The following is a 16,050-nucleotide window of genomic DNA, read 5'->3' as shown; positions in this document are numbered from 1 at the left end:
GCTTGTATGTCACTAGGTCAAATCAAATAAAACATGGCCAGGTATGATTTCCATGTAAAACTTAAAATAACTTGAACAATAAAAATCACCATAACATAAATAATACTTTGATCATCTCGAAACTTTCACAGATTGTTTCACACCCTAAAAAAATACTGTCAACTTCGACTATTATAGATGGACAATATTTAAATATAGTTATTCTAAATTGCTATTCGTACAGTTTACTATAGCGAAACAAAACTTCGAAAATTACTTTCTCAAAGTGTAATGTGTCTTTTTTTTCTGGGATTAGAAACCCCACCTGTATGGCACATAGGTATCTACAATTGATCAAAAAAATTTCGGTATCGATTGTGTGTGGGCAAAAACTTGGACATTTTCCACCTACCTGTACGTGATGCACGGATGACTGTTGAGCAAGTCCTTGGAAGTGAACGCAGTCAAGCACCTTCCACATTCCATCTCGTGCGGTTGGTTGTGCCGGGCCATATGGACGTCCAGCTTGTCCTGGCTGTTGTATGTCATCACGCAAACGTCGCACACGAACCTAACTTGAATCCCGTGGGCGCTTTCGATGTGATTGTTCAGTTTGTAATTGCGATCGTAGGTAACGGAGCAATAGCGACAAGGCAGCCGGTTTCTTTCGTGTACAGTGCTGATGTGGGATTTGAGATATTTTTTGACGTTGAACTTTTTGTCGCACAAGGTACAGGGGTAAGCATAGGAGTTACTGTGCGTGGCCATATGCTCCTGCATGATGTACTTCCTAGAGAAGGACATCTGGCAAATTTTACACTGGTAACCAACGCGAGACAAGTGCATATACCGGATGTGGTTTCGGAGGTCCATTTTCGTGTTGTGTCTCCGCTCACAGTAGGGACACGGGTGCTCTAACTTATGTAGATGGCGAGCCAAATGATTCTTTAGTTCAGATTGAGTAGACATTTTTAATCCGCAATGGTCGCAGATATACGCTTTGTGCGCCATCGGACCGTGGCGTTTATACTCTGACCGAGTATTGAACACCTCCGTACAACCGGGATGCTTACACGCGTACACCCGGGCCTCTCGTTTCTTGTGCACTTCTTGATGTGTCTCAAAGTTACGTTGGTAGGGCGTTGAGTAACGACACTTCGGACACTGCAGGGGTTGGTCCAGTTTCTTACCTCCGTATTTGGATTTGGCGGGAGGTTTTTCCTTCTTAAATGTTGGATAATCATTAGAACTATCCATCACCAGAAGATCCGGATTGACCTTAGTCAGTTCGTTCAATTCTTCAACCGTGCATTCTTCGGCATATATCATACTTGATTCCACCGGATAATCTGCCAGCTCTTCGACAAGATCTTTCTCGTTTTCTTGCTTTGGAATCACCTCTTCAGGGGCCAGTTCCTTCTCCCCGTCCGAGAAATTATCCTTGTCATTTTGCTTTTCATTTTTCACCTCTTGTGTATCGAACCCTTGAAAGGATGCCAGATCGTAGCGAGGAAATTCCCTCAGCAAATCTCTAACTCCGTACCTACTTCTCCGACATAGGCCCAGATCTGTGATCACTGTCTTTACTAGGTCGGATTTGGTCTTGAACAGATCCACGAGCGGAAGAGAAGTTTTGTGCTGCTTCAGTTCGACCAAAGAGTTCATGAGCAAATGGGCGATCGTAATCTTGCAGCGAAACTTGGCGAAGAACTTCAACAGCTCCAGACATGGCAGACAAATCTTGTTCGGCAGGAATTGTTGAAGGCTCTGCAGAGAAGAGTAGAACGCGTAACTTACTATTAGATACCATTAAATATAGTAGACATGCCTAGTTGCCGAATTTTTTGGGGGGTTATGGGAAGATGGGTCACCTAAAATAGTGCAATGCAGCCGCAAAATGGTGCGTCGACAAGAAGCGTCCAATATAGTTCTGGTCCTCACAAGTTCCTACCTTATGCTTCCACGGGTCAAGCGATAACAAAGATCGCCAGTTAAAACATGTGCGCTTAGCTGGTAGTGCAGCCTGGGTACTGTTGTCTTTCTGATATGAGCTAGATTTTTTTTCCTCCCCTGTTGGGGAAATTAAGCCACTGCGTCCAATAGATCAGCTAGATAGAGGAGGTATGACCCGAGCGTCTGTTCACCAAGGAGATGCGGCTCAAACAGCGTCTGTTCTGGCATCCAGCGGTTGAGTATTGAGGGATTTGCACAAAAGTGCACGCGGCCTATCGTTTTCGAATGGTACAGCCGCGGTTTTCACTCCTTGTTTTTTTATAGGAAAAAACATTGCGGCGTTTCCTACGGCGCCTGTTCCTTTCGAAAACGATAGACCGCGTGAACTTTTGTGCAAGGCCACTTTTTGAAACATTTCAACGACCGCGTGCCCAAGGAACAATAGGAAGCAAGCAGCTGCGGTTATGCTAAAGTGCCGGTAGTGGCGCTTTTCTGATAAATGCGGTAAACGTGATAACAGTGTAAACAAGCTGGAAAGTTTGCGCTACGGAATCATAGACGGCGCTCGTGTTCCGTGTGTTTTTCACAAATACAGCGGCGCCGTCTGGCACCTATCCACTCGAAACATCATGCGCAACACGGGTGGAAAATGCCAGTCAGGAAAAAAGAAGTAAACAACTTGAAATTTGTATGGTGATGTAATCAATTTTCTGTTACTGCAATGAATCCAGAAGAACGCGTAGGGATAATGATTTTGTTTCTAATTTGCAACTTTTTGCCCCAAGGCACAAATCGCTGCGATGCAGAACAAGTGCAAGCCAGCGATTTGTCCATACAAGGAAACTGATTTTACTTTCAATGTGGTGGCGCCATCTCTGAGAAAAACAAGCTTTGATTTCTTACTATTGTTTGAATTGTTGAATTAATTCAATATCATAGATAAGCATGCATGTCGAACTATTGTTGGTTTATAACAATCGTAGCTGAACAAAACCAAATGCTGAATAATAAACTGAAATGATGGTATTTACATTGTAAATAAGCCATAATACAACATTTGGCACGTATGTAAACAGCACTTTAATTATAAGCCTAACAAACGTCAGCAATGTTTGTTTGTTCGATTTGCCCTTACTAGCTTTAATATAAGCTGAAGAAGAACTTTTTTCTACACGTTAAAAAGCTTATGTTCCACAGTTTGCGAAAGCTGATTATTGTGGTCTACATAAGTTGAACAAATGCTTTTGATGTTAATACTTCAGCTATTGTGGGAACGTTCAATAATGGTTTAACAGTAAGCTGTATAAACGGGTTTTTGATTTATTTGTTCGATTATCACTTTTCGATTGAACAACAAATCAAAGTGATTATAATAGAGCTGTACTGGAACGTTCCTCATTATAAAATATGTATTGATGTGTGTTGCACACACATAGCAATTTAAAAGTTGTAGTCATCTTCACAACTTTCTTTTAGTAAATATTAAAACCTTTTATGAATCTGAATATTGATCTTTCACAGCTTTGTGAAGATGTTTCACTCTTAGCGAGCAACTTACCAATTCCAGGATGGCGTAGTCGGTAAGGCATGCGACGGGTGATTGGGAGATCACGAGTTCAAGTCCCAAGTTGAGAAATTTTTAGAAGAGCTTGTGTGTTATAAATGCGTTTAGATGCGACAAATAAACATGATTGGACTATGATTGCACCTTGCACATCAATTTGTTTTTGTTTTCGCAGCAGGTTATTATAGCTGAATACAAGTTTGATATGAGGCTGATATAACACTGATTAATTCCGACTGTAAAGCTTGTATCGTGCTTGGAGAAAAGATTGCTCAATAACTTCTCCACTTTTGTTTGAACAACGCCTGATTACAAGCTGCGATGAAATAATGTTAAACTGTAATTCAATCAAATGTGGAATAAAAATGTCATTGCAATGTTCATTAGATGAGTGATTATTCCTTGGGGGCTCTACCCCATTTGGCATAATGCCATTTGGCATAATGCCATTTGGCATAAAGGCCATTTGGCATAATGGCCATTTGGCATAATGCCGTTCGGCATAATACGAATAACAGCCTTCTTGGAAAGAATGTTGATAATCCTTGTTATGCCAAATGGCCATTATGCCAAATGGCCATTATGCCAAATGGAATTATGCCGAACGGCATTATGCCAAATGGCGTTATGCCAAATGGGGTAGAGCCTTCCTTGGGCGATATTTCTTTCGGGTCAAAAATATTAACTTTTCATTTTTCTTCAGAATGCATTGTCTCAATGTTACATAAATGTTGGACACAGAGTCGTAAAATCATTGGCGTAGTTAGGATTTTCTTCTGGCGGGGGCCCAAGCGAGGGGAGGGGGGTTGAGAAATCAAAACGACTGTTTAAGATTTGTTTCTATTATGAAATTCAAATAACTCAACGTACATATGTACAGATGGGTAAATTATTGGTTAAATTGGGAAAAAATCCACAGCTCAGGTGAGATTTGAACTCACGACCCTTATTCGCTAGACAAGTGCTTTACCAACTTGTTTCTAGTTTTGTAAACCATATGAGTAACGAGCAATTCCTCCAGGATTTTTTCCATAGCTTGCTGCAGTGATTCCATCTTGAATCCCTCTAGAGATTCCTTTAAGAATTCATCAAGGGATTCCGCCAGACATTTCTTCGGGAATTTGACCTGGGATATCTTTAAAGGTTCCTTAAGTGGTGGTTCAAGTGCTGTTTTCAAGGTTTTCTTCGGGAATTTCTCCAGAGATCCTCCACAGCTATTCTTTCAGAGATTTCTTCAAGGATTTCTACATATATTCCATCCAGAATTCCACTGGAGATTTCTCCAGTAATTCCATTTGGAATTATTTGAAGTATTTCTGCAGGAATATCTTCAAGAAATTCTTTCAGAAAATTTTACTAAAGATTATTAAAAATGAATCGAGGAACTTCTTAAAAAAAACCATTAGAAGTCCATCCAAGTCAATAGTTCGTCCAAAAATTACTGCAGACATGTTTTTTTTCCAAATTTTTATCCTAGGATTCCTACATAAATTCTTCCAGGAATTCGCTAAGAAAGCTCTCGTGCGATTCCCTAAGGAATTCCTCACGGGATTGTTTCCGGGATTCATCATGGGGTTTCCTTACAAATTTCTCCAAGATTCCTGAGAATTCCTTCTGTGATTCTTTCGAGAACAACTTCCAGGATTATTTTGAAACTGCCCCCGAGAGCTCTTCTTGGGATTCCTTATGGAAACCCTCCTGGGATTCTTCCAGAAACTTCTCCAGGAATTATACTAAGAATTCCTCCAGGAACTGTTTAGAGATTCCCTTAAGAATTCCTCTTGGGATTGCTTGCAAGCTCCCTCCTGGGGTTTCTTCAGGTACTGCTTCAGGAATTGCTCCAAAAGTTCCTCTGATTACTCTTTTAAGGATTCGTTCAGGATTTGCTCTGGAATTTCCGCGATTTCTTCAGTACTTTCTTCTGGGATTTCTTCAGAAACTCCTCCTTAGGCTGACCATCCGTCCCGTATTTAACGGGACAGCAAAATATTCAAACACACGTCACTGAAGCATAGTTAACATTTTTGACTTAATTATTCGTTTTTTCCAGCTGAAAAAACATTATTAAAAACTTGCAGTTCTGGTTTTGGACATTGCTTTCCTTTTTATTGAGTTTCCAGAATGTGTCCCGTATTTAAACTCCTCCTAGAATTCCATCAGAAATTAATCCTTGGTTTTCTTCAGAAATTCTTCCTGGGATTCCTCCAAGAATTCCATAACGGATTCCTCCAGAAATTCCTCCAGGATTCCTCTGGGGATTCCTGCATGAAAAAAAAAGTTCCTAGGATTCGTCCGAGAATTTTTCTAGCAACTTCTCTTAAGATACCTCAAGGAATTCCTCTAGAGATTCCTCCAGTAATTCTTCATGAACGTTTCACCATACTACTTATACATTGCAAGGTGAATTGAAAAACATGAAATTGATTTGATGCACCTCCTAATTTCAATGGATTTGACTGAAATATTGACCAGTTACTTCCTTTAGGATGCCAATCAAAATATGGGGGTGGACTTGAAAAAGTAGAGAGGCCTAGACAGGGATTCCTCCAGGAATTCCTCTAGAGATTTCTCAAGGAATTTCTCTAGAGATTCCTCCAAGAATTCCTACAGATATGTCTCCAAGAATTTCTCCAGGGGTTCCTCAAGGTACTCCTTTGGGAATTCTTCTTGGGGCCTCCAGGAAGTCATTAAGGAATACCTCCACAGTACCTACGGCAATTTCTCCAGAAATTTCTCCAAAAAATCCTCATGGATTCCTTAAGGAATTTCCCCAGGAATTCCTCCCGGAGTTTATCCACGAATTATTCCAAGAATTTTCCCAGCGATTCCTGCATGAATTCCTTCTGAGATTCTTCTAGGAATTCCTTCAAGGATTTCTTGAGGATTCCTCCAGGGGTTCCTCCAGAAATTCCCCCAGGAATTCCTCCCGGAATTTATCCAGGAATTATTCGAGGTCTTATTCCAGGATTTCATTCAGGCATTTCTCCAGGGGCTTTTCCGGGAATTCCATCAATAATTTCTCCAGCGATTACCGCAGCTATTTCTTCAGGAATTCCTTCAGAAATTCCTACAGCAATTCCTCCAGGAATATCCCCAAGAAATTCTCCATGGATTCCTTCAGAAATTCTTTCTGGAATTCATTCAGGAATTCCTCTAGGACTGTTTCCAAAGATTACACCGAGATTTCTTCCAGGGTTTCCTCCAGGAATTCCCTTGGGAACTCCTCCAGGAATTTCTTCAGAAATTTCTCCAGGGATTGCTCTTAGGATTCTTACAGACATTCCTTCAGCAATTTTTTCGACGATTCCTCCAGAAATAGTTCTCGGGGAATTCCTCTAGGAATTTCTTCTGAAATTTCTCCAGGGATTCCTCCCAGAATTCCTCCAGAGATTCCTTCAGGAATATCTTCAAGAAATTCTTCCTCTAGGTATTTCTCCAGGGGAGTTCCACTTGTGATTCCGCCAGGAATTTGTCTAGAAGATCCTCCAGGCATTCCTCCTGAGGTACCTCCAAAAATTTCTTCAGGGATTCCTCTAGCGATTTTTCCAATCCTCCAGAAGTTCTCCAAAAATTTCACTAAGGATTCCACCAGGAATTCCTCAAGATGTTTCTTCTCCAGGGATTCCTCTCAGATTTCCTCTAGGGATTCCTCCAGGAGTTCATCCAGGGATTTCTTCCAGAATATGCTCTAGGCATTCATCCAAGAATTTCTCCAGGGAGTCCTCCAGGAAATTCAGGATTTCCTTAAGGTATTTCTGCAGGAATACTTTCAGGAATTCCCTTAGGATTTCCTCCAAGCATTCATCTAGGAATCCCTCCAGAGACGGTACGATGAACAATCTCAATTTTTGATAATAAATTTATTTAGACAAATACTCAAACTTGTACTCCATGTTGCAAAAGGAACATTTTATGGTTTTGCAAAATTTTATAATATCGAATCGATGTGAAAACATCGATTCAAAGCATTCGATTAAATCGGTTAATCGATTCTGCTGGTCCGATTCGAATAGATTCACAAAAATCGATGTCTCAGTCAAACTTGCCCAATGCTAACCCAGAGGCTCATGGCGGCGCAGCCTCAACAACGAAATCCAGCAAGTCGACATAAATTTGACCTGGCCACAGGTCAAGGCGATCTCCCAGGATGGAGATCTTTCAATACGGCCCTCTGCACCACCGTGGGTGTTCAGGTCTGAAAGTAAGTACCTAAGTTTCTTGTAGGACTGGTCTAGCCACACAAGTTCGTTTTCAGGTTCAGCTACTGAAACGAGCTGGTATATTGAATCTAGATAAGACAAAATGACATTTTCAACACTGGATCCAGACTACCCCAAATAGCATTTTTGGAAATCACATGGATTAATAAAAATACCAGTATAAGCTTATACTAACCTGCTCCAAAGTTGCGTCCGCCGGCAGAATCTCTGAGATGAACTGACCTACGCTGATTCCATCCATCATGTTGTCGGTATCATCGAGTGGAATCATCACCTCCGTCTCGGTTTTTGGCGCCTTCAGGCACAACCGACAAACGTGAGGAAACTTCTCCAACCGGAACAGTGTGTTAGTCTGCGAAGGCTTTTTTTGGTCCCGCTTCCGGACACAACCCAAGACGCCGTCAATCAGCGCCTTGGTCTTCGTTTCTGCCTCTTTGGGACTTTTCCTTATACGGACGGGTGGCGGAATGCTTTGCGAATCCTCGGTACTCTCGGTAGAAAATGGCTGCCTGGAAGAACTACATGAAATCAAAATCCCGATCAACGCTGATCACCCGCCACCAGAACCTTACCCCTTTTCTACAGCATCAGCGCCGAACAACGTAGGAACGGCCGTTTTGCACAGCATTGTCCGATCTTTGACCAGAATGAAATCGCTTTCCGGAAAATGGTTGGAACATATACGGATTGCTTTGAAATTTATGGTGTCAATGTTTAGCTCTCGATTCTCGGCCCTGGCAATCGCTTCCAGCCAGGCCATCCGACGTTCCAAGTCGATCGGGAACCTATGGACCGAAAATTTGCTTGGTGTTTCACCGCTGTATTTGTAGCAGTGGAAGTCATTTCTACACCCGAGTACAAAGCACCTCATGGATAAGGCTTGGAACACTGAAAATTTTCTTGAAATTTCGTACTACCGGAAGGAGTAAAAGGAGCAAAGGAAAAGTAACTGTTGATCGCTTCCGGTTAGGAATTTTGTGCAAACACTCGCAAGCTTCAAAACAAAACAAGACGCTCCGGCGACGGCTTTCTGGACCGCTGTCGACGCCGACGGCGATGGTCACACGTAAACTCCAAACTACCAATTTTGAGATTGAATTTAGCCAAAATTAAGTTTTACAAATATGTAAAATGGGATTTGTTTTTTAGCACTAGTGCTAGGTCTACAGGTCTACAGTTGGGATTTGAAATCTTTTTGAGGGAAAAGGGTCAAGGTGAATGTCAAGTCCAGCGCGTTTTTTTTCATTTGATTTCATTTAATTACATTTTGTCCAATAGTTCTTATCCTTAAATTTCACTATGCGACGCTGTCATTTGAAGCATCGACGTCGTCGCGGTCTTTCTTGCGGTCTTCGCAGGTTTTGTTTATTGTTTTGTTGCGACTGCGAGTAGTTGTTCGGATTTTCTAAAATATTTTAGTAAATTTATTATAATAACTTTATCCGTCGAAGAACCATTAGAAAAATATCGCGTAAAGTTGTTCATTTGTGCAAAGCAATGAAGGCACCGGAAAACATCTCCAGTAGTGATAGCAGCAGTAAGTGTATAGTGCCAACATGTGGAAACAGTTTTCGCTTGCAGTCGTCTTCATACACCGGTCACAGCTTCCCAAGAGACGTGACCATCCGCTCGGAATGGATGTCGGCTCTAAGATCCACGGAAAGCAGTATCTTGGAGCGGGACATCAATTTGGATTCGGCTCAAATATGCTCCGACCATTTTACGCCGGAATGTTTCCAGCAAACGGAAGGACAAAGGAATCTCCTGGAATCGGCGATACCAACACTGTTCGGGTCCGCGGACGATGGGTATGTCAATGTAATGTTTTTCTGTGCACAAATGGTGTCATACATTTAAATTTTCAGAAAACGGAACGATCCTCAAGACCAGCAAAGCCCCACGATGGACAAAGGTAAACATTGTCCAATTAAGGCCCAAGAGCAGATGCGAAAGCTGATAGCGGATGTGCTGAAGTGCACCGATGGTATGGATTATCCAGATAACGTAAAGTCAACCTCCACCATGTTTCGGTTGAAGAGATTTCCGCACGTTTGCCGGTTGTGCCTCAAGCCGAAAAAATCCCGCCAGGTGCTGATTCCTACCGATGCGACGGACTACGAGTTCGATGGAGACAGCATTGACGAGTTTCTTTTTGACATTCTGCCGCCGGGGGCCACTCTGGACAAGGTGGGTTTAATATTCATTTTATACCTTTCTTAGTAAGTATTATGCCTTGATGAAGGCAATATTGGTGGCCACAGAGCGTAGCTTGCACCAAGCTTTGTACAGTCGGACAGAAGCATCACTTTAATCCAATAACAGAATTTCACGGAATAACAAGCGTAGTTGAATGGCTGAATTTTGTGATTATTATTCATGGAATACAAAACCGAACTTCCTAAATATTCCAGTTATTCCGGAACCGGTTCCAGTAAGGAAAGAGAAGGATTTTCTAGAACCTTATGCTGATAGCGTGTAGTAGCCCATAGCTCACGAATTTTCACTAGTATTCAACTCAATCAAACGTCATGTTAATGGCAAAAGACCTGGGATTTCTTTATGAATCCCTCAGGGACACCTTCAGACATTCCTCCAGGCATTTCTTCAGGAATTCCTCAAGGGCCTTCTCCGGGAATTTCTTCCCCTTGAATTTCTTCATGGATGCATCGAAAAATTGTTCCCTGGCGAATGAACTAATTTTAGAAAATTGTCATGTATTTCTCCAGATATTGCTCCTGGAATATCTTTGAGGGTTCCTCCAGTGTTTTTAAGGATATCTTCAGGAATTTCTCTAGGGATTCCCAAAGGAATTTCAAAAGAGATCCTTTTAGGTATTTATAGAGATATTCCTTTAGAGATTTCTCCATATAAACCTTTAAGAATTCCGATAGAGATTGCTCTAATAATTCCATCTGGAATCATTTAAAGTATTTCTGCAGGAATTGTTTCCAAGAATTCGTTCAAAAAACTCTACCAGAGATTATTAAAAAAAATAATCGGGTAATTCCTTCTAAATTTTCTACAAAAAGTCATTTAAAAGATCATACAAGGAGTCCTTCAATAATTCATCCAGAAATTACTGCATTCTTCAGATTTTTCGTCCAGAGATTCTTTCAGAATGTTTTCCAGCAATTCTTTAAAAAACCCTTGGATTCATCTAAGAATTTCTCTAGGAATTCTTCCTGGAATTATTCTAAGATCTAAGATTTTATTCAGGAATTCATCGAGGCATTCCTTCAGACATTTCACCAGGAATTCCCCCAGGCATTCTTTAGGAATATCTTCGGGCATTCCTTCAGCAATTGCTACAGGGATTCATCAGAAGTTCCTCCATGGATGAACTCTTCTGGGGATTTTTTTCAAGAACTCCTTCTGCGGTTTCTTCAGGAACGTTAGAGAAGGGCTGAAAGTCTCTGTAATAAACACAAATCAATCAATCAATCAGGAACTTCTCTTCGGATTGCTTCAAGTATCCTCCTGCAATTTATTCGGAGATTCTTTCTGGGAATTCCTCCAGGAATTGCTCTACGGATTCCTCCAAGAAATCCTCCAGATATTCCTCCAGGAATTCGTCTAGAGATACCTCCAAAGATTTCTCCAGGAATTGCTCTAGGGATTCATCCGGGAATTCCTGCGAGGCTTTTTCCAGGAATTCCCGCAGGCATTCCTCCGCCGATTCCTCTAGAAAACTTCTCTTTTGTGAGTTACGCCCGCCGAACAAACTACGCCAGATTTGGTCCTATAAATCGCATGATGGTTGCTCGCTTATAAACATTGCGAAACGATTGACTTTCTAACTAGGCAAACAAATTATAACATATTTACATACCATTACAAATAGAAACACCTAAGAACATTACTTAATTTATTTTTAACAATCTTTTTAAATGGTTTTCAAAATTATTATATTAGGAAATAAGAAACAAATATTTATATGTAGAATGTACTTATTTACGTCGGTTGACACAATCCAAAGATTCCTCCGGATATAACTGCAGGGATTCCTCCAGGAATTCCTCCAGGGATTCCTCCTAAAGTTTTTCCAGGACTTCCTCCGGGCATTTCTTCAGGGATTCTTCCAGACTTTCCTTCAGATATTCCTTCGGCAATTCCTCTAGGGATTCCGCTTGGGATTCCTCATAGATTCCTCCAGGTTTTCCACCAGGAATTCTTCCAGGGATTCCTCCAGGAATTCCTCCGGGAATTACACCAGGATTTTCTGCTGGAAAACCTCCAAGAATTTATTTTTCAGGAATTTATAGAGAGACTCCTTCAGGAACTCCTACAAGAATTCCTGCAGGAATCACCCTGGGATTTTTTTTCCAAGAATTTATCCAGGAATTGTTCCAGAAACTTTCTGAATTTCCTCCAGAAATTCATGCAGGATTTTTTTTTATCTGTATTAACGAGATTTTTAGCCCTAGGCTAGTTCATCTCGGGACCCACGCTTTACTTCCCTTCCGAAGGAAGAACTCACATTTTGTGAGTTTTGTCGGGAGTGGGATTCGATCCCAGGTCCTCGGCGTGATAGTCAAGTGTTCTAACCATCACACCAGGTCCGCTCCACATTCATCCAGGAATTCTTCTACAAATTCCTCCAGAAATTCTTCCCCCAGGTATTCTTCCAGAAATTTTTCTAGGAGTTCCTCACGAAAGTTCCTCAAGGGTTTTCTTCAGAATTTTTTCCAGGGATTCCTCCCAAAATTCGTCTAGGGATTTCATCCACGAGCTCATCCAGGGATTCCTCAAGAATTTCTTCCAGGGATTTTTTTTTTCTTCTAGGAATCCCTCAAGGGATTTCTTCAGAAATTTCTTCATGAATTCCTTCCAAAATTGCTCTAGGGATTTTGCCAGGGTTTCTCCAGGAATTCTTCCAAGGATTCATTCAAGAATTGCTATAGGAATTCCCCCAGGAATTCTTCCTGGAACTGTTCTAAGATTTTATCCAGGAATTCATCGAGGCATTCCTTCAGACATTTCACCAGGAATTCCTCCAGGCATTCTTTAGGAATTTCTCCAGGCATTCCTTCATGATTTGGCGTTCCACCGGGAATTCCTCCAGAAATTCTTCCAGAAGTTCCTCCTCCTGGGATTTCTAAAGAAATTTCTCCAAGGATTCTTCCTAGAATTCCTCTAAGGATTTCAGTAGGAGTACATCCAGGAATTTCTCAATAAAGTCTTCCACAGTTTTCTCCAGAAATTCATCCGAGTTTCTCCAGGGATTCCTGTTGGAATTCCACCACGGATTTCTTCAGAAATTTCTCCGATTTATCCAAGAATTCGTCCCAAAATTCCCCCAGGAAGGTTTTCTAGAATGCTTCTAGGATTTTATCCAGGAATTCCTCCAGCAATTGCTGCAGGGATGCTTTCAGAAATTCTTCCAAAAATTGCTCCACTAATCTTCAGGAAGCGCAACAAAATTGCTCAAGAGATTTTTCTAAAAGTTCCTCCAAAAATTCTTTCAGAAATTTCTCCCTTGAAGGATTCATCCAAGAATATACCTAGGAATTCCCTCAGGAATTTTTCTAGGATTTTATCCAGGAATTTCTACAGAACATCCTCAAGAGATGCTTTCAGAATTTCTTCCAAGAATTTCTCCACAAATCCAGGGATTCCTCTAGGAATGCCTCCAGGAATTCATCCAGGCATTCCTCTAGAAATTTCGCCAGGAATTTCTCTAGGCATTCCTTCAGGGTTTCCTCCAGGCATTCCTCCAGGAACTTCTCCTGGCATTCCTCCAGGAATTCTTCTAGGAGATTCTCCAGGGATTTCTCCAAAAAATTCTCCAGGGATTCCTTCCAGAATTCCTCCAGGAGTACATCAAGGGATTTCTCCAGGAATTGTTTCAGAGATTCCTCCAAGAATTCCTCTAGGTTTTTTTTTAATTCCACCACGGATTTCTTCAGAAATTTCTCCTGGTATTTATCCAAGAATTCCTCCGGGGATTTCTCCAGGAAGTTATCCAAGGACTACTTCAGGAACTCCTCTTAGAATTGCAGACATTACACTAAGAATTTCTCCAAGAATTCATCTAGAAATTCCATCAGGAATTGCTCCAGAAATTCCTCCAAAAATTTCTCCAGGAACTCCTCCAGGGATTTCTAGAGAAATTCCCCCAGGCGTTCCTGCACGAATTGCTCCGGGCATTCCTTCCAAAATTTCTTCAGACATTCCCAGAAACTCCTCCCGGTATTCCCCCAAGAATTCTTCCTAGAGTTTTTCTTGGAATGCTTGTGGGAATTCTTCCAGAGATTCCTTCAGGAGTTCCTTCAAGGATTCTTTCAGAACTTTTTCTATGAATTCCTCCAGGAATTTCTACAAGGATTACTCCTGGAATTCCACCACGGATGGCTCTACGAATTCCTCCTGGGATTGCTCTTAGAATTTCTCTAGGGATTTCTCCAGGATTTCTTACAAGAATTTCTCCAGGAAATTCTCCAGGGATGACTTCTGAAATTCCTCCAAGTATTCGTCTAGGAATTTCTCCAGGAATCCAGGGATTCCTCCAAAAATACCTGCAGGAATTTATCTAGGCATTCGACCAGGAATTCTTCCAAGAGTATCTCCAGAGATTTCTTCAAAATTTTCTCCAGGCATTTCTACCAGGATTCTTTTAGTGATTTCTGCAGGAGTACATTCAGAAATTTATCTAGGAATTGTTCCAGAGATTCCTTCAAAAATGTATCCAAGAATATATACAAAGATTCCTCTTGAAATTCTTCCATGAATTTCTACAGAAATTATTCCAGGGATTCATCCAAGAATTTCTCTAGGTATTTCTCCAGGAATGCCCCAGAAATTCCTCCAGGAATTCATCCAGGAATTTACCCAGATATACCTCCTGGAATCCAAGGATTCGTCTTGGATTTTTTCTGAAGTTTTGATGGTCAATAGCATGAGAACAGTAGAACATTATGAAGAATATTTTTTCTGGATGTCCTAGGTCATCCAAACTGTTCTTGAGTTTCGATCCTAAAGTCTACGGGTGTAACGGTAACTTCTTTCATTATACAAAGCTACGATTTGTAATCTATCATGTCCAGTGAGTCTTCTAAAAGGTTAATAGACAATATCAGATCAGTCGAGATATCCTACGTCATCCAAACTGTTCTTTAGTTTAGATCCTAAAGTCTGCGGTTGTAACGGTTCTTTCATTAAAAGCTACAATTTGTAATCTATCATGTCCAGTAAGTCTTCACATGATAGATTACAAATCGTAGCTTTGTATGATAGAAGTTACCGTTACACCTGCAGACATTAGGATCGAAACTCAAGAACAGTTTGGATCACCTAGGATATCCCGACTGAGCTAATACTGTCTATTGAAATATCAGAAGACTTACTGGACATGATAGATTACAAATCGTAGCTTTGTATAGTGAAAGAAGTTACCGTTACACCCGTAGACTTTAGAATCTATACTCAAGAATAGTTTGGTTGACCTAGGATATCCAGAAAAAAATATTCTTCATAATATTCTACCGTTTTTATGCTATTGACCATCAAACCTACAGAAAAACGTTAAAAAAACTCCATAATAACGCTTGGAAAAATTCCGGCTTCAAAGGGTTAAGAAGTTATCCATGGATATTTTCAGGAACTACTTCAGAGGTTCCTCTAGGAGTTTTTCCAGGGATGATTTGAGGGCGTTTGATTTTAATAAATTCCTTTAGGGACTCTTCCAAAAAATTGTCAACCCGGATAAAAACTAACCATAGGGTGTTTGGTGAAAACCATTCCTGCACCATACAGTGTACCAGTTAGAATAATGTATATTGTAATGAAATGGTTCGCTAAAAGCTTCGCACATTGTAGCTACTATACATTTACATTCGATTTTTATGTAACAATATATTATAATGTTTTTCTTACGTTTCAACCATTCACTTTTCCGAAACATTATTTTTCCGTGCATTTTTAAGTATTTATGTGACTTTTTTATGCAAAGGAAAGGAAAGAGAAAAAGTGAATAAGTTGAAACATCAATTTAAAGTCAATAAAATGTTCAAATAAGTAGTAAACCAGATGTCTTAAAAACTGCAGATCCAAGAGATATGGCGGGCTAGGTATGTAGAGTGCGATGAGAGGAATACGATTGACGAACTTTATCTTTGACGTAGAGCCATCTTTAACATATGGGCTGGACTAAACACTGAAAGAAATTCTAATATAGGTTCGTCTGTGGGTTCGCTTTTTAACCTAACTTATACTTGAATCGACAGTTTTCTCATGAGTTGTTATGTATTTCCCCGTGTACTTATTTCAAACTTCAGTCAAACTGGAGCCTCAATATTGCAATAACGGTTAAGCACGTTGTAATGATACTTATGTACC

General features: G+C 40.6%; 2 protein-coding genes across 2 annotated transcripts in view; one reads left to right on the top strand and one right to left on the bottom strand.

Annotated features, from left to right (window-relative positions):
- Nucleotides 1-387: 387 nt before the first annotated feature.
- Nucleotides 388-8,742, bottom strand: LOC115268487 (zinc finger Y-chromosomal protein 1). The gene is made up of 3 exons (XM_062853378.1): nucleotides 8,289-8,742; nucleotides 7,892-8,225; nucleotides 388-1,746 (listed from the first exon to the last, which is right to left on the bottom strand). Exons 1-3 carry the CDS (start codon nucleotides 8,585-8,587, stop codon nucleotides 388-390), a joined length of 1,992 nt encoding a protein of 663 aa, XP_062709362.1. The 5' UTR covers nucleotides 8,588-8,742.
- Nucleotides 8,743-9,075: 333 nt separating this feature from the next.
- The window catches only part of LOC109410226 (uncharacterized), a 65,641-nt gene continuing 58,666 nt past the window's right edge, over nucleotides 9,076-16,050 (top strand). The window contains exons 1-2 of the mRNA XM_062853377.1: nucleotides 9,076-9,524; nucleotides 9,582-9,903. Coding sequence (XP_062709361.1) covers nucleotides 9,214-9,524; nucleotides 9,582-9,903 — 633 coding nt within the window. The 5' untranslated portion in view covers nucleotides 9,076-9,213. The remainder of the gene's footprint in view (nucleotides 9,525-9,581; nucleotides 9,904-16,050) is intronic.

Source organism: Aedes albopictus, chromosome 2, assembly GCF_035046485.1.
Source record: "Aedes albopictus strain Foshan chromosome 2, AalbF5, whole genome shotgun sequence".
Lineage (NCBI taxonomy): Eukaryota > Metazoa > Arthropoda > Insecta > Diptera > Culicidae > Aedes > Aedes albopictus.
Note: the sequence above shows the minus strand (reverse complement) of the source record. Positions and strands in the feature narration are given on the sequence as shown.

Excerpts from the sequence above, each read along its gene's own strand:
- LOC115268487 (XM_062853378.1), bottom strand. The coding sequence starts at position 8,587 with ATGAGGTGCTTTGTACTCGGGTGTAGAAATGACTTCCACTGCTACAAA. Across the intron at positions 8,226-8,288 it reads GCTGATGCTGTAGAAAAGGG|GCAGCCATTTTCTACCGAGA; the intron begins GTAAGGTTCTGG and ends TAGTTCTTCCAG. Across the intron at positions 1,747-7,891 it reads CGGACGCAACTTTGGAGCAG|AGCCTTCAACAATTCCTGCC; the intron begins GTTAGTATAAGC and ends TCTTCTCTGCAG.